At 49.3% G+C, this 24184-nt stretch overlaps 1 protein-coding gene across 1 annotated transcript in view; it reads right to left on the minus strand.

The window, feature by feature from the left end:
• The window catches only part of EPS15L1 (epidermal growth factor receptor pathway substrate 15 like 1), a 92312-nt gene that overhangs the window by 14951 nt on the left and 53177 nt on the right, over positions 1 to 24184 (minus strand). The window contains exons 16-24 of the mRNA XM_054578847.1: positions 23702 to 23899; positions 22089 to 22253; positions 17274 to 17397; positions 16314 to 16364; positions 15058 to 15194; positions 10857 to 10917; positions 9971 to 10053; positions 3104 to 3236; positions 654 to 701 (exon numbers count right to left, since the gene is read on the minus strand). Of these exons, the coding sequence (XP_054434822.1) occupies positions 654 to 701; positions 3104 to 3236; positions 9971 to 10053; positions 10857 to 10917; positions 15058 to 15194; positions 16314 to 16364; positions 17274 to 17397; positions 22089 to 22253; positions 23702 to 23899 (1000 nt within the window). The remainder of the gene's footprint in view (positions 1 to 653; positions 702 to 3103; positions 3237 to 9970; positions 10054 to 10856; positions 10918 to 15057; positions 15195 to 16313; positions 16365 to 17273; positions 17398 to 22088; positions 22254 to 23701; positions 23900 to 24184) is intronic.

The following is a 24184-nucleotide window of genomic DNA, read 5'->3' on the forward strand; positions in this document are numbered from 1 at the left end:
CCTCCCCGCCTCCCTGCTGACCCAGGCCAGGATCGCCTCCCCCTCCCCGCCACATGTCAGGAAGGCCCTTGAGTGTGATCGCACCACATTCCCCGGTGAAGGCAGCCACCTCCTCATGTTGGCCACGTGGCCTCTCAAAGCAAGAAAGGGTCAGGTCAGAGAGAGGAGCAGAAAAGCACATTGCTTTCCCTTACTTTCGACCTGTTGGATTCTATTTTTCTTTAAAAACAAAAAACCAAAAAAAGACCCCAACAGACATACTCTTGGCCGCCTCCCACCCTAAGCAACCAGGAGAACACGAGGAGTGCCTGGTGTTTTCACGATGGACGCTCTGAGCGGGGCTTCTGCTTTCACTCACCTGCTGCCCAACCCGCTAAAGCCGGGTGAATACCAGGCTGCTCCTGCCTTAAGTGGCCTTGCTCCACGCAACATGCTGTCGAGACTCAACGCCCTCGACCAGAGAAGCAGCCGGGGCAGATGCCTTCTTCTGCATCCCCAAGTTGCCAAATGTTTTCCCCAAAATGCAGCTCATAAGAAAGTCAACTGCTGGGTTGACGTCGAGTTCCGGAGCTAGTGTTAGAGGTTAGTATGCAATCACAGCAAAACACCACTGGAAGTGCTCAAATGACAGCCAGCACACAGAATGTACCTACCACCGAGGAGTGAATATAGTGCAGAGTTTTTCTGTTCAGCCATCGCTTCTAGGTAAGGGAATCAGACAAGACATTTAGGTCTATGCAGATTCACCATGGCCGGTCACAGGTTAAACACTGCACACGAGTTGACAGTTTTCCAGAGCACCTCGAACCGCACAGTGAGATTCTCGTTACAGCTGTCTGTGGGGGCGGGAGGCCCAGGTGGGGGTAGGTCAGCAGGTCCAGGGATGGCCTTGCTTCCACCTCGATGCATGACTTTGGGTGGCCCATGTGACCTCTGTCATGTCCTTTTCCTCTCACAGTAAATAAAGGGTATCACAATGCTTGCCCTGACTCACTTGCGGGTCGGGTCTTGCTAGGGTCTGGAGAGGTGACAGTCGTGTGAATGCTTCCTAAAGGTCTGTCCATGTGAACAGGATACCCGGGGCACCTTACAGGCCAAGGCAGAGCACAGGTGTGGCAGCCCAAAGCCACAAACAAAGGCAGCCTAAGACCCTGGGACACCAGCCCAAACCTCCCAAGGCACGGACAGCTCTCTAAAGAGCCCGAGCTCTGAAACCAGTGCCAAGGAGCTCACCACGCCCCTGGGCTCCACGGCACGTGGGGAAAAGAAGTCAAAATGGGGCGGGTAGGCTCGCGGACGGAGACCCAAGGGAAGGGACAGTGCGGGCAAGTTCAAGGCAGAGCCAGCACTAATGCAGGGAAAGGGAGGAGGCTGGGGTGAGAGTTTCCAAGGAGCCCTGAGAATGAAGCTCTGCACGTGCCAGCAGGGGAGGGTGGCAGCTCCTCTTCGAGGCCCAACAACTACTGCGGTGCTCTGGGGGTGTGCACGTGTGTGGCACGCATGCCGGTGTGTGCAAGCGCTGTGAGGATGCATGCATGGGTAGATGCACGTGGGCATATGCACATGAGTGTACGCCTATGTGTGCAAGTGGGATGTGAACATGCGCACGCATGTGCAAGCATGTGCCTGCATTTGGGCCTGTGTATGTGTGAGAGAGGTGTGTGTGTGTGTGTGTACATATGCGCACACGCTCTGGCTCCTATCTGAGGTGGAGTGAGGCGACTCGAGGCGATTCCTCCAGCAGATAGAGTCCCCGAGGAGCTGCTGCCTTTGCCTAAGGTGCACGCAGCCTCTCACAGGTGGGAGGGAATTCCTCTGTTGTTTTTGTTCTTGTCTCCCGTTTTACAGTAAAGGCCTTTGATGTATGGCTGATAGAAGTGATCTCTTTATGCATCTGTTTCTGCTCACGGCTCACAGAAAACCTGCTATAAATCCACTGGGCCCAGGGTCAAACCTCCTCTCACGACTCAGCCGCAGGCAGGGCAAGCGGCTCTGTGGCAGGCGCTGGCCTCCTGAGGGCGCCCCTCGGCCCCCTGAGGGCAGAAGGGGAAAGGCAGCGTTCTGAAAGTAACTCGTCCTCTGCCTGTCTCTCCTGCCCAGTGTATCTCAGGTGGGAAGACTGGCCAGCCTTGGAACAATGACCACGTGTAATGACAGACTCGGGAACCTGCAATGACGACACAGAGCAGAGCCGCTGGGGCAGAATGAAGGGAAGGCGCAGGCTCAGGAGGGAAGGAGAAGGAACAGGAGGTGCGACCAAGGGAGTGCCCACGACCGCAGACAGTGCGGGTGAGGCTTTGCCTGATGACCCGTGAACGAAGACAGGAGCCAGTCAGGGCACTGAGAACATCGGAGCGGGTGGATAAAGGGACTGGGAAGCTGCAGTGAGTCCTTCGGCAGCTTTCAAGTCTGGTACCTGGCCTGTGGGTCTATGACTATCACATAGAGACCCCACACACGACTTAAGTCTCCAGAATCCTCAGAGGGAACCAGGGCCAACGCTGAGTGAAACTGCAGCACTAGCCACAGCAGGGAAAGGTGGGGTCTGCAGGAAATCCCCTGCTGGGAGCCACCGAGTGAGATGCTGGAGCGGGGGTGGGGGAGCATCCAGCCTCCTCTCCTGTCAAGCGCAGCCAGGGAAGACCCCCTCACCCCTGATGCCCCACCCCAAGTCCTGAACCAGTCTGGAGACGCTGGATCAAGGGGGCAGGCTCAGCTGCTGTCCTCACCCTTGGGCCACCCTAAGCCAACTCGGGAAAAGCTCGGTGGGGTGAAGAGGCCAGAGGGACCGCAGAGCCCCAACCACATGCTCAGCCAGGGGCTGTGCGGCATGTCTGCTGGCACTGAGGCGTGCCCTGGGCCTTTGGAAGACCATCCCCGGCCCTGAACAGAACCTGGCCCAAAGGATGGGGTGGGAGGCATGCTTTAAGCACACACCACGAGTGGACTGAGGCGACTGGGCTGAGGGGAGACCCTCTTGTTCCTTGTGCAAACCTCACAGCAAAGCTCTACTCTGGGCTGGTGAACAAAGGGGCCCTCAGACCCCCCACCGTCCTACAACGGTGGGTGGGTGGGCGGCGGCGAGAGAAGAAAGCGTACTGACCGCTGGGCGGTTTAGGCCGTGGAGGAGCAGGTTTCTTCGGAGGCAGAGCGGGAGTGTCCTGTTTACTTTTAAAGGGGTCATCGGAGAATCCTGCCCCTCCAAAGGAGGAGGTGAAAGGACCAGAAGGTGGGGGCTGTAAGAAAGGACATGAAAGAGAGGCAAAAATAACTGTTAACAAGGAGCAGCGGACGTTCACTGAGCCAGCACTTGCGTACCGAGAGCCTGGAGAGGCCCCCACCCTTGGAGTTGTGCAGCTCAGTCCCCGCTAGGACCTGGGGTCTCTCACAAGCCCTCACTTTGCTCCACCCTCAATAGCCGAGGTCCCCTGGCCTGTGAGGGGAATGCCAGCAAGAACACAGAGCAGGTGGGAGCAGCCCTGTCCCCCTACAGGTTCGTGTTATAGGAAGGTGCTCCCTGACACACACATTGTTCTACCTGCGTGGGCACATCTTTCCTGACTCCAGGGTCCCCTGGGCCTCGTGCCTCAGAGATGTGCCCCATTTTCACTGGCTTCATTCAGTGACAGGCAGCTCCAGGCAAGCGTCAGAGCACACCAGTTCACCCTTGAATACCTAGCCCACCCCCACCCGTCAGCAGGGCCAAGGCGCCTCTATGGGGCTCTTGTCACCTCTGGCCTGGACCATCCCCAGTCTCTGCCAGCCCTGCTCTCACCAGCAAACCATCCCGCTGTCTCAAACCCAAATCGGACCTCATATCCCCAGCAAAAGACCTACGCATGGAAGATGAGTGGGTGCGTGAGTGGGAAGATGACAGGTAGGTAGGAGGTAGGCATATTTAAATCAAGATGACAGGTAGGTTGTAATGACAGGTAGGCAGGCAGGTAAGGGTGTCAGGTAGTGGGGCAGGTAGGTAGGGGAGATGACATGTAGGTGAGCAGGTAGGTAGATGAGTAGAGATAACAGGTATACAGGAAGTAGGCAGCACTGTATTGCCTCAGCGCCCACAGGCAACCTCCGAGCCCTCTTTATCCCATCCCCACCACCTAATTCCTTGGCTCCGTCCCTGCTGACCCTCCTTCCATCCCTCCTGAGACTCCCTGGTCCCTGGAGCTCCTTGGGCCCCATCTCCAGGCCCCTGGGTACACAGGGTCTCTGACTGGGGAGCTCAGCCCACCCAGTTCACCAGAGCCCTTCTGCTTCCTCGGAGACTGGCTGGACCTCACTGCCGCCCCAGAGCTCTCCCCGCCAGCTGCGTCTGTAGATGTCCTACAGGACTCACATCAGCACACCACGCTAACAGGTTTCCAGCCCCATCCCACCTAACTGGGGAGCCTGGAGGACAGGCTTGAATCCCCCTCCTCTTCTCTGCACCTGCTGCGAGTGAGCAAGGCCACGGGGAAGATGCCTGTTGGCCGAGCCCACAGCGGCAGCGACCACCTCCGCCCACCTCCACCTCGAGCACTAGCAGAGCGCCGGGTGCAACACACCTGCACTGACAGATGGAAGGACGCAGACAGGCCGGCTCAGGCCTCATGACGGGCGCCCCAAAGGCGAAGGTCACTTTTTACGGGTGTGGGGGGCCACTTCTACTAAAATAGAAAATAACTAGAAAAAAGTAGAGCAAGGGGATACATAGCTTCTGTTTCCTTTCCACAGTCTGTCGCCCCTGGTCAACTGCAGTCTGAAAATATTAAATGGAAAATTCCAGAAAGAAACCATTCCTAAGTTTTAAATTGCGCACCGTTCTGAGTAGTGTGACTCATCCCTCCGTCTAGCGTCTCCACACTGCAGGTGCTCCCTGCCAGTCCGTTAGTCACTTAGTGGCTGTCTCGGTGACCAGGTCTACTGTCGCTGCATCACAGTGCTTGTGCTCAAGTCAACTTTATTTTACTTGACCATGGCCACAAAGTGCAAGAGTAGTGATGCTGGCAATTAGGATATGACAGGGAGAAGCTGTAAAGTACTTCCTTCAAGTGAAAACGTATGTATTTATAGGAACAAACACAGGATCTATAGGGTTCAGTACTCTGCATGGTTTCAGGCATCCACTGGGGGTCTTGGAAAATATCCCCCTGATGAGGACGGATTACTGGAGTAGAAACAAAAGGAATTAGTGGAAACAAGGAAAACCACTAACAGGCTCCTCAAAGAGCAGGGTGGGCTACGCACAGCAGGAGATGGGAGGGGCAACTTTAATTCTCCCTCCAGCAGGGCAGGCCTAGGGCCACAAAACAAAGCAGGAACCAAAGTACACTGGTGGGACTCGCTCAGAGAAGCTGGACCCGACAAGTCACTGGAGGAGTAGGGAGATGGGCCTGCCTGTAGTCACTGTGTGCTGTGCAGCTGCCCCTCCTCCAGGGCCCAGTCACAGGGATGAGGACTCAGCCTCCTCCGTCTCTGGCATCTAGACATAGGCATGAGTCTCGGGTTGGGGAGAGGCTTCTGCACACTCGGCTGACCGCACTAGACACCCTGGTTCCCACTCCCAACATTCTGATGCCACCTGCGTAGGAAATGCTGACTCTGTGTTGATCTCACATCATCTTCCCAATGACCTTGGGAGAGAGTCCTACGGGCAACACTTCTGTTTGATAAACAGGGAAACTGAGGCAGAGAGAGAAGATGTGGCCTGCCAGTCCATGGCTCCTCAGTGGTGGAGTCAGGGTGGGAACCCGCGATGTCCGCCTCCTGGGCCACGGCGCCTGCCCCCGCCACGGTAGGTCTCAGGCCACATTCTGGGCAGAGGGTCCCTGTCCTCAGGCCTGTGAAGGACACACATGTGGACAGGGGCAAGAGGCGGAGCAGGCCAAGCAGTCAGTGGGCACAAGGCCCTGAGGAAGACGGGGATCTGCAACTCCTCCAGGTTCCTTTCTCCACCAAGACCACCCTAGGTCCGAGGGAGCGGGGCCGCCAGGGCTGTGGCAGGGCAAGGACGGGCCTCCTCCACAGCTGCCGCGCCCTTCTCCCCGGCTCTACGGGCACTTGTTCTTTTATACAAAAGTCAGGGAGTCTCTCGGCAAAATGTGCTGCTCGAGTTTCCAGAATGTCTACCTGGACACGCTGCAGAGCACGGTGGTCAGGGGCGGGGTCTAGAAGCCCAGCCCTGCCACCTGCCTACAGCCTCAGTGCCTCAGTCACCTTGTCTGTGAAGATGACAATAATGACAGCCCCTAGCTCATAGGGCTGTGGCCAGAACACGAGGTCATGTGTACATCACTTCAGCTGGCTCTCAGACAAAACCAGCACAAAGACAGCGTGGTTATTATCATGCCAAAGATGCAGATGTGATGAGAATTCTTTTAGATGCCACGGTATCTGCAAACAGCTCACCAGCTGCTGACACTTTGTCTGCTGCTCTCTGTCAGCCACACAGTGTTTCCTGGGGAGGCAGCACAAGGACTAGGGTGCAGTGATGATTTAAAGCTTAGCTTTAAAACAGGTGATTTAAGGTCTGTTGTCTGGGAAAGAACAATGGGGTAGGGGCAAAGGAGACGGAGACAGAAGGAACACTGGTGCTTCTGCCTGTCAGTCACAGGACACGCCCCAGGCCTGGGACTCACACAATTCCACCACAACCTGGGATAGGCAGGCGGGAATCAAGAACATTTTCCAAGCAGAGAGGTAGCACGATGGGCCCTGAGGCCCCCAAGTGGACCCCATTCCTGATCCCGAGTACTGGCAATGTATCAGCTCTGGGGAAGGGACGCAAAGGGACACCCGGCCAGACCACCCCCCATCTCGAAGTGCAGAGCCCCCTCGCCCACTTGGCCCGAGCGCTGCAATGACCCTCCCGGCCAGGCTGACTCTCCGCTCCTTCTTCGGGTTAAACACGCAGAGCCGGGAGGCCTGCTCCAGTGGGAAAGGGCTCCAACCGTAAACGGCCGGTACGCCCACACAGCGAGTTATATCACTTCTAACACCAACAAGCCTGTGTCATTTCCGAATCCCAATTTTCACAACTTCAAATTTCCCAAGAAGCCTCCTTTGGAACCTGATTGCTCCTCCTCTGGCTGTGACTTCAGGGAAAGTCGCTATTTTTAGAAGGGTTTCAGTAAACCCAGTAGGGGCTCTCTGGGCTGACCCGCAGTGAAGTATGCTCAAAAAAAAAAAAAAAAAAAAAAAAGACAGAAAGCTACTATGAGAAAAGCAGCTCTAAAAAATGTATTTGGAGGAATAAAAGCTCTAAATAGAAACACCTAGTTTAAAAAAAAAGAAAGAAAAACTGAAAACAGGTTAACAACCACCCAAGTATTTCAGACATGATCTTTCTGCAGGGGAGAGGAGTGAAATAATTAACCTAGGGTTTTGTTTTTATTCTCAGATGTTCCCTGAAGTCTATTTGGGGAATCTGTTTTGAAAGCAGGGTAACATAGGCTCGATAGTGTCTAGAAAAATCTCTTTGGGTTGGGGGGACCTCAGCTAGGAATGTAAGCCCGAAGAAGCTCCCAAAGGAATTGACCGGAGTCACATCACTGGCTGCCCCTTTCCTTCGGCCAAGGAGGGTGGACAACCCTGCTCAGATGGGGAAAAGCTAGCGATGTAAAAAAACAAGCCAAAAAAAAAAAAAAAAAACCCAAACCACCTCTTGTCACTTTACTTTCATTTCCCTCAGCATTTTATTTATATACATGATGTTCTTGAAAAACAGAAAGAGAACCAAAAGGCAAACACAAACCTACAAGGTTAGGGCTTGGTATTCAGAAGGACCAGTGGCACAAGATCAGGAGCGGATGGGATCGTGGAAACAAAACAATGGGGGGACTGGAGACAGATTTTCCATGGCCCCATCCAACTCCATCCCACAGCGCTGCCAACAGGAAGGGGCGCTGGCTGCGGAGTCATTAAGTGCACGTGTGTGTGCAGCCTGATAGGGACACGAGAACAAGGAGAGGGAAACCGGACTTTCAAGAGGGAAAGTGCAACTTTAGGTTAGAGTTGGAACGAGAAGAGAGACCAAAGGGCCCGGGTTTGAATTCCCTGCCTCTGGGGTCTCTGCAGAGTCTGCCCGGAGGAGGGAGGGGCGGCCATTCCTGCCATGGGACCCCGAGGCTGGTCTTCCTGCCTTGGCCCTCAGAGTCCACACAGCCTCTCCTCAGACGCTTCTCGCAACAGGGGCATCCCTCTCGCACGCATCCTTGTCCTACAGGCCACTGCTGGCTCTCACTCCCTCTGCCTCTGGGGCAAGCCTCCGGCAGGGAAACAACCCACTGTGACAGCCTGAGAGCCAACGCATACCCATCCTTGGGAATGGCTGCCACCATGTGGCAGGTTTTCTGATTTCAGAAGATGGTTTCCCGTCGCTAAGCCGGGATGGATGCTGAGGGCACACAGCTCCACTCGAGGAGTGCAGGCACATGTCACAGCCACTGAGCAACAGGCAAATGTGAGGGACATTCTCACACCTGGGTGCCTTCTGGCCAATCCCGACAACATCCCAACGTCAGGGCCACAGTGTTTCCATGTCAAGGATGGAGGGCCCGCTCCCTCCAGGCACTGGAGGAAGAAAGGCTGCAATACCAGAGCCTCTGGGCTCCCTCTAGCAGCAGCGATGGGCACACAGCTCTGCCTTTTCCAGAAGCTGAATTTGCTACCTTGACAGTTGTGCTCGCGCGCTTCTTTGAAAATCTAAACAGAATCTTAAGTGTAGCTTCTCGGAAGCTACATACCACAATCACACATTGCTAACCACAAGCGCTCAGCGCACGGACAACTGTGTGCTCCTAGGGCCGAATGAACATGGAGCAAACAAGCAGGACGCCCCGAGGAGCTGGCGTGGTGGGGGTACTGGCGGGGATGAGCGGGGTGCTCCTCACTGCGGGTACACGGCTCCCACATCCTCCAGGGGCGCCCTCCCTCGGCCCCTCTGCACCATGCGGCCGCGAGCCTTCCCCAGCTAGGACGAACCCACTTGTGACCATCCCCCCGACCCAGGGACCAATGGCACCTTGGCAGGAGCAGGAAGAATGAATGAAGAAAGCAGGGTTCTGCTGCTCTGTGGCTGTGGGCTGTGCTGCATGAGGCTTTTTATCTTAGAGAGATCCAGCCTCCTCACCTGCCTGGGGGCCACCGAGCAGGAGAACACACATGGGTGACAGACAGGGGATTCAGGGCCAAAGGCCAAGGCTGAGCCCGCCTAATGCTTTCCTTAATTCTTATCAGAGAAACACATGCTCATAGTTAAAACCAGGGGACTTTCTGAAGGTTATAAAAAGAACAGAAGACCCTCAGCCTCTTGCCTTTCCCATTTGCCAAGGCCAACATTTTTGACTTCTTAGCAGTTTCTTCTGGAATTTACTTCATTAATCATGGGCTTCTACTGTTGTTCCTGGATCTGTCCATTTTGAACATAACCTCCTGATTCCTTGCTACATTAAAAGATTCAGGTCTAACCACCGCTCTCCCCCACGCTCCTCTCGGCAGCACTCTGATACCATCGTGGGTACAGCCATAGTCAGTTAACGTACCTACAGCTGCACAGATACAATGTCCAGCCTGCCAATGGCATGAATGTCGTCTTTCTTGAACAGTTTACTTTTACCCGTGGATTTATTCACTGAGCTCTCACTTTCAAAACCCTTCTGTGGTTCTATCCAAGAAGCAGCTCCAGACACTCAGCCCACTTTTTCCAGACACCTCCTGACTGCCAGCTTATGGCCCCCAGTTGAGGATTCGGGCAGTTTAGCTCAGAAGAAGGGAAATGGGTCTGATCACAGTCATAGGCACTCTCTAGACTCTGTCCGCTGACTCATGGCCTCATGTGAGGGTACATTTCAGAGTCTGACTGTACAGACTCTGAAGGAAATACATGTGTGGCATTAACAACTCCGCCTGGCAGCCATCACAAGACCACAACAAGAGGCACCAGGACCCTGGCAGAGGCACGGGTGCTCCATGGGAGGGGCTTTACCTTGGACATCTGGCTGAAGTCGGCAAAGCCCTCAGCACTATTGAAGGACCCACTTCCGAAAGGGTCTAAAGTTCCAAAGGGACCTGCAAGCATCACCAACAGAGGCAGAGTTACAGGGCATCCCAGGACACGCCTCCTAGGGTGAAGGGCAAGTGTCGACTTCGGTACTCAACAGCCCAGGAAGCAGGAGACTCAGGAGGTCACACATTTGTTTTTTGGGGTCATGCATCTGGAAGGGATGGTGTCTGCTGTCCCACTGGTTCAGGAGGGGTGGTAGGAGGGAGAAAAGGAGTCATCTGACAGTAACCCACCACCCAAGTGATTGATATGGTGGCAGTCACCTGTAGGCAGAGGTTTTTGTTGAGCTTTTTCTCTTTGGTGGGACGATCTGCCTAGAGTAACCCCCGTGCCCAGATATCTAAGTCTGTAACCAACAAGCAAGCTGCCAGGCGAGGCACCAGCACCAGGTGGAGCCTATTCTCAAAAGCAAGGGGGAGTCTGCAACTGCTCCCCTCCCTTGATGTGCTAGCCAGTACCCTTGATCAAACTTTGGATACTCTTACAAAAAAAAATTCCAAGGTGCAAACCAAAGATTTATACAGAGGAATGAGTAAAGACGAACTAATAATGTTGGTGTTACTACTGAATTAATTCCTACTGCTGAGCTTCCTTTCCAGAAAGATGCCAGCACTTACTTGGGAAGATGAGTAGCTGGTGGGGGAGGGGAGGGGGCTCTGCTTGAACTGCCTCAGGCAAGGGTCTGGGGATCACTGACTAATGACATAAACACTGAGGACACACCAATTCTGGAAATGAAATCATTAAGTGGGTGGGCTCCTTCCACAGTCTAGGGAGAGTCAGAAGGAAAATAAGCCATCAAGCTCACCTGATCCTTTTGAGGAGACACTGGAGGATGAAAAAGGATCACTGGATTCAAAGGGGTCGAGCTGAGTAAAAGGAGAGAGGAAGAGTGAAAAGCAGTTTTTTTTTGTTACACTGCCCGTTCATTCAAATTTTCTTGACATCTACATGCACTGTATCTGGTGCTGGGCCTTGGGGAGGATAAAACCATTAAAACTAACCCTGGCAGAGTAAAACCCCAACAGACTGACCCCCTCCTGCAGATAACACCTATAAACTCTGACCAAAATAAACAACAAGAACAACAACAACAACCTGAAGGCTGAGGAAGTGAACCAAAGCAGGAAGGCTTTGGAGGAAAACTAAAACTTGGCAGAAAAAAATAGTAGTTGACCTTTATACAACGTAAGTGTTAGGGACACTGACCCACCCACCCACACTGTGGAAAATCAGCACATGAACACAGTCTGCTTTTCACATATGCCAATCTCAACCACAGATGGAGACTACAGTTGATCTGTGAACAATTTACAAATGTAATAAGTAGAACCACGTACTGTATGAGGTTGAGTTTTCCATTTTGACAGCTATAGTCTGAAGGTATCAGGAGGCTAAAACTTCAATTAAAAAAAAAAAGTCATCGTTCTGGCCTGAAGACCAGAGGAGGCCTAGGACAACCACGCCCATGGAGAAGGGACAGGGATCCAGAAAGGAAACGAAGAGCATGGAAGCCTCAAATTCCATGATCAGCTCTGCCCAAGTCTCAGGCTGACCCCTGCAGACTGAGATCAGTCTACAGCTAAGACCAGAGGAATGGAACCACAAATAAGAGAGGGAGAGTTTGAAGTGTGAGTTTCAATAAGTTAATGGCCTACTGAAACAAAACTACTCATGCTCTTTGGTGGAATGTAACAGAATCCAGTGTCCACAACAGAGCACCCATGATGCACAGGATACATTTCCAAATGATTCGACATATAAGAACCAGAAAAACAGGGCCAATTCTCAAGGGAAAAGACAATTAGTAGAGCTAACCCCAAGATGACCCAGATGTTGTAATTCTCAGAGGACAATTATGAAGCAGCAATAACTGTGCTCAATGAGATAAAGAAAAATACGCTTGAATAAAAAAGATAAGAGAGATCTTGGCAGAGAAACAGAAACTAAATGAAACAAATGAAAATTCTAAAACAGGAAAGTATAATATCTGAAATAACCTTACTAGGTTAGCTGAACAACAAATGGTAGAGAAAAAAGTGAGTGCAGTTAAAGATAGATCAGCAAAAACTCCCAATCTGAAGAAAAAAGAAAAAACGAAAAGAAAACAGGGCTTTAGGAACTTGTGGGAACATTAGCAAAAGGTCTAATGTGTAACCACAAATCCACAAAGGAAAGAGAGAATAGGGTAGAAAAACAAAATATTCAAAGAAATAATGGCTGAAAACTTGCCAAATTTGGTGAAAGGCATAATTTATATATATAAAAACCTCAGCAAATCCCAGACAACATACATACAAAGAAAACCACATCCAGAGACTTCATGGTCAAATTAATGAAAAGCAAAGATAAAGAGAGGCTCTTTAAAGCAGCCAGAGAAAACAACACATTTCTTATAGGGGAACAACTATCAGAAATACCGATGACCTTTCACCAAAGACCATGAAGACCAGGCGGCAGTGGAACACCATCCAAAGAGCACCAACAGGAAAAAATACTAATCTGTCGGACACAAAGACCCTTCCAGAATGTCAACAAAGTAGGCCTGTATTACAAGAAATGCCAAGGGAAGTTCTTCTGGCTAAAGGAAAATGACAGTGGAGAAAAAAAACAGATCTTGAGAAAGGAATGAAGAGTGTTAGAAATGGTAAATCTATAGGCAAAAAGACAAGACCACTTTTTTCCTTTTTGAAGTTTCTTTAAAACACATAAAATAGATAAAAGCAAAAGTTGTAACACTGTCTTATGGAGTTTATAACATATTTAGATGCTTTACATTCATATGACAGCTATATGTTATAGCTGCTACAGATGCTACTAGTTGAGGGGAGGTGGATAAATGAACCCATATGATTGCAAGTTTTCCACATTTTACATTAATTGCTATATTAACTCCAAGTAGCCTATGAAAAATTAAGAGTTTATATGGTTAATTCCTAAAGCAACTTCTAAAAAATAATGAAGAGGTATAGTTAAAAGGCTCACATATACAAGAAAATTAAATTCTAGAAAATACTCAAATAATCCAAAAGAAGGTAGGAAAGGGGGAATAGAGGTACAAAACAAAGAGGATTAAAAGCAAGCAAATAATAAAATACTAGATTTAAATCCAACCATATGAATAATTATATTAAATGTTAAGGAACTAGACCTTCCATTTAGAAGGTGGAGATTTACAGGCTGGATAGAAAAGCAAGCCCTGACTACATACTCAACTCAAAAGGCATCCTTCATATATAAATGAACACCAAGTAAGTTGAAGGTAAATGAACGAGAAAATATATATGATGCAAACAGTAAGCAAAAGGAGGATAAAGTGGCTACCTGAAATGTGTGATAAAATAGATTTCAAGACAAGGATACAGTCAGAGGAAAAAAAGAAACCCTTTATGAGAAATGATAAAAAAGCGACTGCATCAGACAACAATCATACCTGTATAGGCACCTGACAGAGCCTCAAAAATATATGAAGAAAAAAAAATTTTCATATATATATATATATATCCTGAACAAGACTATCAACCACTTTGAACTAATGGACATTTACAGACCATGACACCCAATAACTGCAGACATTCTTCCTAATTGTGTGCAGTATGTTTGTTCACCAACACAGACCATAAAACAAGTCTCGATAAATTTAAAAGAACTGAAAACATACAAATATGTTCTCTAATAACAAACATATTAATTAGAAATCAATATTATAAGATACATAAAGAAAACAAACCAAGTATCTGGAAACAAAACAATGTACTTAAAATAACCTGTGGTTCAACACAGAAAACACAAGGGAAGCTCGAAAATATCTAGAGCTGAATAACAATGAAGATACAACATACCATAACGTGTGGAATGCAAGCTAAAGTAGTGCTTAGAGGTGTGTAGCTTTAAACACATTAGAAAAGGTCCAAAATCAATGACCTAAGGATAGATCTTAAGATGTCAGAAATAGAAAAGCACAGTAGGAAGGAAATAATAAAGAGCAAAAATCAGTGAAACAGAAAACAAGCATAAAATTAACAAAGCCAACAGCTGGTTTGTGGAAAAGGTAACAAAATTGAATAAAAAGGGGCTCCCACAAGAGGTCGTATAGACAGAACTGTTACAAGTGAACTCTGCCTTCAAGGAACTCTGGGTCTGGTGCTGCAGACTGACAGGTCCACAGAGAAGACAAGGGAATGTGTAAGGTGGGCGCAGAGATGCGGCCTAGAACACTAAGGGAGGCTACAAACCATCCGGGCATCGTCACAGAAATTCTCTATTCAATCACAAAAAGTCACTTTTGCTTTTTAAATCCTAGTTGACATCAATTTAACCCAGTCTATTGGACCTAATATTGTGCAAAACACATAGTTTATTAGATGCTGGGGTTGGTGGGGGGTGGGGGCGGGGGGTACACATTTGCCTCACACGTAAGTGTAGCCAGGCTGCAGGTTCGGACTTTCCCCTGCTGTGACCGGGACCCACTGAGGCAGCCTGACCCCAATGTCACTATCAGCGCTGTACACTGGAAAGACAGCAGAGGCGGTCAGGTGGAGACTAGGATGGTGCGTGGAAGTGTGTGGTCCTTGGTTCTGCTCTGTCTTTGCTGGGAGACTGTGCAGCAGCAGGGGCAGGGGACAAAGCAAAGGTCCCAGGAGGCAGGCCTGAGCTGAAGTAAAGGGGCACAGAAAGGGACAAGACAAATGAATGCTGTTTGAGACACAGCTGCCTCCTGACTCGGACTCCCTGGACCAGTGGATGTGACAACCTGCCTCACGGGGCGATCCTCGCAGGGACCCACAGGAACAGTCACCTGGCCACCCAGGAATGAGAGCTGGCCCGTGACAGAGCTGCTGGAGAACCCCCGGGCCTCACACGGCCCACAGTCGTCAGGCTTAGCAAGCACAGTGCAAATGATGGAGTCCTGACGCAGCCCAGAGGGGAAAATAAGGACAGGCCGCCTTCACACATGGGCAGGGACAGCGCGCACGCAGGCAGCACCGCTGCCTTCCTGTGTCACTCACCTTTGAAGATAAGGAGGGGTTTTTCGTGAATGGGTCTGAGGTAAACGGGTCGTTCTTTGTTTGTTTCTTAAAGAAGTCGTCAGGGCCAGAGCCACTGAACGGGTCACTTTCTTTGAAAGGATCTCCTCCAAATGGATCTAGAAAATGTTTTGGAAAGTGAGGAAAAGAATGCGCCATGAATAAATATTATGTTTAGTGAAAGAAGCTAAATATGAAAGAACACATAGCTGCCTGATGCCATTTAGATGAAATTCTAGAAAAGCTAAAAACCACAGTGACGGAGAGCAGGTCAGTGGTTGATGGGGACCTGGGGGGTTGGAGGTGGGTGGTACCAGGGAACCTTTCAGGATGATAAAAATGTTCACCATCCTACACAATTACATTCATTTGTCAAAACTCATCTCACTACACAGTTAAAATTGGTGAACTTTGTTGTGTATAAATTATACTACTCAATAAAGCCAATTTTAAAAGTAATAAAACCAAACAATGTGGACAAATGCACAGAAACAGAAAAGCAGATTAGTGGTTGCCAGGCCTGGGGGAGAGAAAATGGGGAGTGGCTGCTAATGGGGACAAGGTCTCCCTTTTAGGTGATGAGAATATTTGGGAATTAGGCAGAGGTGGTAGCTGACGAACACTGGGAATGTACTAAATTATGCCAGTGAATTATTCACTTTAAAATTGTTAATTACGTGTTATGTGAATTTTACCTCAGCAAAAAAATAAAGAAAATAGAGTGATCCCAACACGACAACCACCATGTGTGCTCACTCCCCTCAAATGCGGGATGTGGGCATGGAGACTGGAGAGGGGGAAAGCCACTGTCACCGGGAGGGAATGGGACGTCAGGCTTTCATGCCATGTGATGGTCGTCCTTCCCCATCCATGTTGCTGCCACTCTTGGGGTGTGCGGACAGCAGACCCCCCAACGTGCGGGTACTACACGGGACCCTTGAAGCTGCCACAGGTGACACAAGCGGGCACAAGTGACCAAGTTGCTATGTGCATCTTCTGGCTCCCACCCGGAGCTCCTTTTCTACTTGTTGGGAGACTAGCGACAAGGACACCAAACTGTGAAAAGGAGGGACACAGTTACTGCCAGTTCCTTCAAAAATGAACCTCCCTGCTGCCACATGGAGGGGCCCTAGTGGAGGAGACTGGAAGGTGTTTTCCATTGCCCTCAACTTGCACTAGGAATGGGACTGTTCTGAGGATGAGTCTACGAAACACGTCTTGTGACAAAGGCTTTTTACCTGTGGAAGCTGTCTGCTGTTCTGCAAAGGGGTCGCTCTGGAACGGGTCACCTAAATTAGAGAGAAGAACACTTAGCTCAATGGTAAAAATGACCCTGGAGTATCAAATTGGGGGAGGAGGAAAGGCCATGGCTGCAGCAGTTTTCCGTAGGTAGGACGTTTAACATGAAATGAAACGTACTTTTGGCTGCTTAAAACGGGCCAGAGTCAAGAGAAAACGTGTAAGCCAGGATTCACTCTTCTCCTTCCGTGCCATGTCACTCCTGCATCTCATGCTTCCCACGCACATATCCCTCCAGCCTCAAGAACCGGGGGCCCGGCGCTACCTCAGTCCTCAACCATGGTCGACCCTGCAGCCAGGGCCAGCGCGGTACAGCTGAGCCTCAGGAGCTGCCCACTTCACCCTGCGACCTAGGGTGCTTTGCTCCAAATCAGAAAGGCTCCCGTTGCCACTCCCTGCCTCAGCATTGTTCTCAGAAATGTACAGATAGCCTTTCTGGAAATACTGTTTTGCAACCCCCCAACCCTGCCAAAAAAGAGAAGAAACTTAGGAAATCTTGTTACTAGAAATTCTTTATTTTTTGACTCACTCGTGGCTCTGGGTAAAGCCACCAGTCAAGACCGTAGGTTTACGTGGGGGGGGTCTGTGTCGTTTGCTAGGTCATTTCATTATCATGACTGCACCTGATTATCTTACTAATCCTTCAAGTGGAGTGACGAAGAATGAGCCACCCACTGGTGGGTGGACCTGAAGGGCGGGAGCCTCAGGGCCGAGCAGCCACGAGCGCCTCCCACCACACCCCAGCGCCCCAGCGCTCTCGGTCAGCCCATGAGGCAGGGAACTCCTTTCCTCCTCCATTTCTGACGGTGCAGTCTCCCAAATAGTTTAGTCACTGAACGACCCTAAATGGCACAGACTCAACAGCCTTTCAGCGAGAGAGCGGGAGCCAAGTGAGATACCTTTGAAGGGATCAGCTCCTTTAAATGGGTCGGATTTGAAGGGGTCTTCTGCCTGGAAAGGATCTGGATGCAATTCCTGGACGTTGTTGCTAAATAACAAGGCTTTATTTTTGAAGGGATCATCCTAAAATTTTGTAAAGAGATAGGACAGGGATTTGATTATTTCAGATTTAAAGCCAAGTACAATTTTTCTTTTTAAGTGCTATGACCCTAAAGAGAATTAAAAAAATAAAAAGTCATTGAAGATGGACTTCAGTTAATAATATTGTGTTGACAGTGATTTATTCATTATGCCAAATGTACCATATAAGATGTTAATAACAGGGGAAGCTGGGTGTGGGATATATGGGAACGCTCTGTATCACCCTGGCAATTATTCTGTAACTCTAAAACTTTTCTAAAATAAATCTATTTAAAAATCATTGAGTGGAAGCAACATAAGCATCCACTGATGGATGAATGGATAAACAAAATGCGGTATATGCATGTAATGGAATATTATTCAGCCTTAAAAAGGAAAGAAATTTTGAAACATGCTATGACATGGATAAACCTTGAGCATATTATACTGAGTGGAATAAACCAGTCACAGAAGGACATACTGTCCCCATTATATGCGGTCCCTAGAGTAGTGAGATTCAGAGACAGAAAGCAGGTGGCGGGTGCCAGGGGCTGGGGGAGGGGAGAACGGAGTTAGTGTTTGATGGGGACAGTCTCCATTTGGGAAGAGGAAAAAGTTCTGGAGCCGGATGGTGGTGATGGCTACACAGCAACATGAACGTGCTTAATGCACTCATTGTACACTTAAAAATGCTTAAGATCGTAAATTCTGTTATGTATATTTTACAATTAGAATTTTTTTAAAAAATCACTGAGACAGAAAAAAAAGTCGTATTTTTGGAAATCTCAGAAAGAAAATATAACAAGCCACCCAGCTGCAGCATGGGACTCTTCAAAGGTGTGACCTCCCCTCAGCCATCTTTACCCTCTGAAAGTGTGCGGGTGTTTTAAAACACGCTATTTCCACACCAAGAAACATGCTGGCTATTTGCATGCTGGGAGGAAGTGAGTGCTTATGCAGTTAGAACTACTAGAGCATATACACCACTTTGCATTTTTTTTTAAAGTGCTTATTTCTAGAAACAAGCATATTTAAATCAGAAGAAAAAAAATTGCTTTTGAAGAGTACATGTTTATAATGGAAATGGCCTGAAACGGGCGGGGGGGGGTTTGCAATATACACGGGAACATGCACTTTGTTTAGAAATACTGAGTGTATTCTGGTTAATAAAGACACATTCTCAGTGAAAACACAAAGGTTTCACTGTGATATTAAAAAACTCAACGTTCTCCTTGACTCTGGTGAGTGTGTGGGCTTCTATGGGGCTGGCACAGGGGTCCATTGTTCCAACCAAAACCAAATAAAAGAGCTGGAGCTTCGGTCAAAACACACACACAGTGGTTACAGGGAAATGGCATCAAAGCTGCCAAAGGATGACTTCTGACAAGGCTTCCTACCACGTGGGCCAGTCCACCTGTGGGGGGGGGGCGGGGGGGAGGGGGGGGTCTCAGAGGCACCAGAGTAACAGGAGAGGAAGCCATGGGCTTTGGAAAAACAAACCAAGATCCCTGGCCTCTGATGAATATGAAGCAATTTTTCTTACCTGAGAAAGATTATCTGGAGCTTCCAGCCAGGGTGGGGAAACCTTCCCAAGGTGGGGAAACCACGCCAGGTTCTTAGATAAGTACAGAGGTCTGCAAGCACCGCGTCTGGTGGCAGAGCGCGGTTCTGTAAGGACATCGTGATGCAAATGACCACAAGATGGGTGCCCAGTGAGCACCCAATGGAGATCTCAGACACAGAAAATATGGTGGAATCTCAATCTAAGGAAGCCAGGAGGCCAGGGGTGAAATAGCCTCTCAAACCATACCATGGGGCAAGGTACCTACTCCAGAAGGATCAACAAGGATGACAGCATGGATGAAATAGGGAATTAAGAATGACAGCTTAGTCTCAGAACAGAAGCTTCCATTTTTAATTGGCACTGATTTACAAGTTGTTTGGGTTTCTTTCTTTTGGTCTGGTTTTTTTTTTAAATGATTCCAACCATCACTTGGAAGACTGCCAAATACCAGTGGGCAATGGCAGAGAAAAGACTGATTCTAGGGGCTCTGGCCGTGAGAACCCTGAACTGAAAGTCAGGTCTGCACTCTGTCTTGGGAGTGATTATCTCCCTAAAGCTGCCATTGCTCTCTCCCCTTCAAAGAAGCCCCCTCAGAAGACCCTAGGAGGATTCACGTGGTTAGGGTAACCACTAGGGGTTTGGATTCCATTTCATAGATTCAGAGCAGAAATTCAGATTTCTCCAGGTACAGAGATGCCCTAACCTCTCCCACCCACAAGAACTGAGCCATCTGACAACTTGGGAGATGTCAGTGCAGCAGATCAGCACAGGGTGAGTGATACGCCCCTTGGCAGAAGTAAAATACCTTCAACCATAAGTTCAGTGACCAGCCTCAAGTTTTGTACTTCATAGGAAATAGACATGACAACTGTGAAAGAGCACAGACAGGGTTTCTGTGACACTCCTTTCCGTTATGTGGGGCTGGGCAGTGGGGTGCTGTAGTGAAAGAACGCTCTGAAAAATGACCTGATGGGCAGCTTCTGCCAATTCCCATGGTGGAAATACTCACATTGTGGCCAATTTCAAGTTACCAGAAGTTAAACCACCATCTTACAAAAAGTTCCTACTTAATAATCAGCTCTAGAATGTCCATAACACTGGCTCCTGTGTGCTGCTGGGACTGGATGTGACAGACAACCCAGTCTTTTGGGATGAGTTCTCAGCAAGGCTGAAGTCTGGGATGATGTCAAACTTACTTTCTACTAGACAGGTTAGTTGGATATTGGCATCAAGGGCAAGAGGCCAGTATACTCATCATTTGATGAGAGAAAAGGCATAATTATGGCTTTAAGAATCCTGTGTCTCTTGGACAAAGTAACGCAGTGTGAGCTTAACACTAAATGTAATACTTTTAGTAGAAGTGCCCAGACTTAGAAAGTCGTATATGCAGCTCTGTGGTTACACTCATCTCGGGACTAAACCTCTCCCTTTCACCGCGCCCGCTCCCCACTAAAGAGAACTAAGAGCTCTCTCTCCCCTGGAGCAGTCTTGAAATGTTTCGGAGTAAATAAAAAGCCCTCTTCAAAGTGTTTATTAAGAAATGGAAACAAACCAAAAAATGCTTTAAAAACTGTATTTGTACAAGATAAATATAGTTTTTCTTTTCAGACACCAGTTGCAAGTTTCTATGTAACATATGTGAGGTCAATATTCCAAGATGAATTGATTATCATGTAAACACTGCTCTGCTTAGAACAATAATAAAGAAAGGTAAAAAGAAATCTGGGGAGGAGGGGAGAAATCACTGGCCACTTACAAATTGCCACTTCACTGCCAACTTTTATCCAAGGAAACCAATTTTATCAAAACTTGCCAGAGGGTTTAAGGGCGAGGTGTTCCCTGAACTAGGAGAGAACCAGACAGGCTGAAAGCCTTGCGAGGGGACCAGTGACAAGGGGGGGAAGCCTGAGCAGGGCTGTGAAAGAGGGAGCCAGACACCACTGGGAAATTCTGCCTCCGGCAGTTCATGAAGAATGGATGTTGTAGTTGCCTTTCAAGCTGAGGATGGACCCAAGAGTGAAGAGGGAAGTGTTACCCATTTACAATCCCACAAGAATGAGAAATCTGAATGGCTGAGGGAGGAGCGACGGCAGGAGACAGATGAGAACACCACCAGCATATTCTAAGCAATGTGGGGAAGGAGGCTAAGCTTCCCCATAAATTCTTGGGACTGAGTACTTGGACACTGAGAAAAGAAACATGTCAAGAAATGAACATAAAAGCTAGCCCTGAGAGAGAGAAAGGCTATATTATTACAAGGCGGAAAGGAATCCAGGAAGCAAACAGGGCTGGGAGCAGAAGGGGGGGCTCGGAGGGGGAGCCCTGGAAGAGAGAGGCGCAGTGTGCAGGGTGAGCTGGTAAAGGCCTTGGGAGCAAAGCACACCAAATCCATCAAGACCAACCACGTCCCACCGGGGCCCTCAAGAGCACAGAGGCGCTGTCCTCCGCCAGACGAAACTGGAAATAGCACGCACCAGGCTCAGGGCTTCAAAGACAGACTGTGGGAACGGGGAGATGTGACAATCTGAAGAAAAAGTAACACCTGCTGGATGCCAGCAGCCTGAGAGCCCACAGCACCTTCAGAGGTCCGCAGTCCCTCAGGCCTTGATCAGGGTCCCCAGGGTCATGAGGTTTGGACTCAAGTGCCAAGGTTTCAAACGTAACCAAAATTTCCACACAGAGGCCAATTCACAGGTAAGCCAGCCGTGTCCCAGGAGGGCTGTCATTTTCTTGATCTTTATCAATGCATTTGATTTTCAAGGTGCTCCTTGTGGAAACAAACCCACACCATCAGTAGGATGTGGGTTTCACAATTTGGGAGACTGATCCAAGTGTGGTTAAGTTTGGGAAGCCTTCCACATTTGGGTGGTTGGCCCATGACGATGGAAGTCTTTAAAGAGTGGTTTTACAGAGGATTCAGGCCTATCCCAGGCTTTGTCCTGGATGGAGCAGGGCCACATATGCTGGGCTCCAGGGCTGGTAGGGACTCTCAAAGCAGCAGTGAAAATAAGAAACACCCTGCACTTGGATAGAACAAGGCTGGCAAGTGCAGAACCAAGTGGGAGGAGCATCCTCGGACCCCAGTGTGGGACCTAATCCCAGGACTAGAGTATGTTTATTCGACCTTTACCATGGCTCCAAAACTGCCCCTCTCTGTCAAGGAGACGCCCTCGCTCAGGTCAGCTAAGTTGGTCAGGCTGGCGCCATGGGCCCCATCGAGCGCCTCATCATACTGCTCCAGGCTCCTGTGGGCTTCCTGCTGGCTTTCGTGCAGCTGGGCAAGTTTGCTTCTTGCCTGCACAACAAAGACATTACTTGCATCAAATGGGGTTTAAGGAAAAAGTCTCAAGCAAGACATTTTTTCTCCTACCACCCAACCCTGAGCAATTCACTTGGGTAACTAAATTACCCGTCCAAGGAGTAGGTGACCCCTGTCACCATGTTTATAAGACGAGGCCCTTCTCATGGCCCCAAGAGACCTCTTTGTATCCCCCAGCCTGAGAGAGGCATGTGTTCAAACAAACATTTGTTGATTCTGAAAAAAATGAAATTGGACAAAACCCAGATTCGCAATGTGTTCAGAGTGATTTTTGACAGTCACTTTATTTTACTGGGTTCTGATTACCCCATTTGCTTCTCCTTGTTTTGGAGAAAGCACATGAGGCCCAAGAAAGGAAGACAATCTATGAGGTCAGATAGACCGAGGCGTGTACTTTAAATGTCTTGTACACAGGACGTGACCTCAAGCCAGTGACCTAGCCTCTGTTTCCTCTTCTCCAAAGGGGGCCGTTGGAAATGATGGGTAAGACAGAGTCTGGCTGGGTGGGCATTACTGTTCTCATCATCATGATTATTACTGACATACACTTCAATCTCGGCTCCTATTTGGATTTTACAAATTCTAAGAAGATTTAAAATAATCCTAGAGATGTTAACAACAAGGAACAATTTGGATATTAATTCTCCCGCAGTACATGTTTGTGATCAACTTTTGTCTATAAACTAGGAAAGAGAACAAAGAGCTCTATTTAGTCAAGAGAGGAAGCACTAATAGCTCTTTCGAATTTGCCAAGGGCTGACGCTACCCCCACTCTGCAGGTGGGGCACCGAAGGGCCAACAGTGAGTCCTATGGCTGTCACATATAGGGGAGCAGGAAAAGAGCTCTCCTGCTGGTAAGCAGTGCGGCAGGCCACGTGACCTTCGCACCGGAGCAGGATGGGGAGGGGCGGCCCAGGCAGCTTAAAGAACTGGACGAGCCCTGCATTCTGCAATGCTCATTACAGGGTGGGGCGTCCTTGATCTAATGGTCTTCGGATCGCACGCGGACAGAGAGGCTCTGACCCTCACTCTCTTGCTTGTGCAAGGACCAGGCTGGCGAGATAATTTCCTGAACCCAAAGCTCTCTTCCAGTGAGCTGTTCATTTAACTTAATGCCTTCACCCTGCCCCGCTCACTCCCTGGAAATGAGGTGCCCTCAGGCGGGGAAGAGGAAACACGGTGAGGCCAAAATCAACATGATGCTGAAACACATGCTGGGGGTTCTCAGAGCCTAACCTCCAGGCCAGCAGGATGGTTTCCAAGAAGAATACCTACATATAAGAGCAAAGGGAGCATGCGGTCTCAGGACAGACACGTGGGCCGGCCAGTCACACATCAACAGGAGAGCTCACAGCAGCTGCCCCCCTTGCCAGAAGCCCCCAGGCCACAGCCGGCCTTGGCTGCGCCCGCTCCCAGGGAGATACCTGGTTAATTTCATCTTGTGTGGACTTCAGGGACTTGATAATGGTTTCCAGTTGAACCTTCCCAGCCTGGATGCTCTGCTCCAGCTGGGTCTCTTCCTGCTGCAGCCGGTTCAGCTCTGATTTGGCCCGGTTCAGGTCATCCTCCTGGGACTTCAGGTCGGATTCCTGGGACTGGATCTGGGTCTTCAACGAGGAAATCTGAAACAAGATGAAATGTGGCTCCAAGGGAGAATTCTTAGTTCACGGTCCTGGAATGCGCTAACTCAGGGAGGCCAGGTGCCTGACTTTCTCATGGGCCCTCTCTCCATACCCAAGAGAAAGGCAGAAATGGCGAGGCCGACATGCTCACCCCATGTGACAGGCAGAAAGTCACTTCGGGATAAAGGGGAGCTCAAGCTCAAGCTGGAACAAGCAAGGCAACCTATCTGTCCCTAGGGGCTGAACGTCCCCACACAAGGCCTCAGAAGGTTTTACAATCTGCTG

This window comes from Pteronotus mesoamericanus, unplaced genomic scaffold (genome assembly GCF_021234165.1).
Source record: "Pteronotus mesoamericanus isolate MK-2021 breed Mesoamerican mustached bat unplaced genomic scaffold, CSHL_Meso_final contig_502, whole genome shotgun sequence".
In the NCBI taxonomy this organism is placed as follows: Eukaryota; Metazoa; Chordata; class Mammalia; order Chiroptera; family Mormoopidae; genus Pteronotus; species Pteronotus mesoamericanus.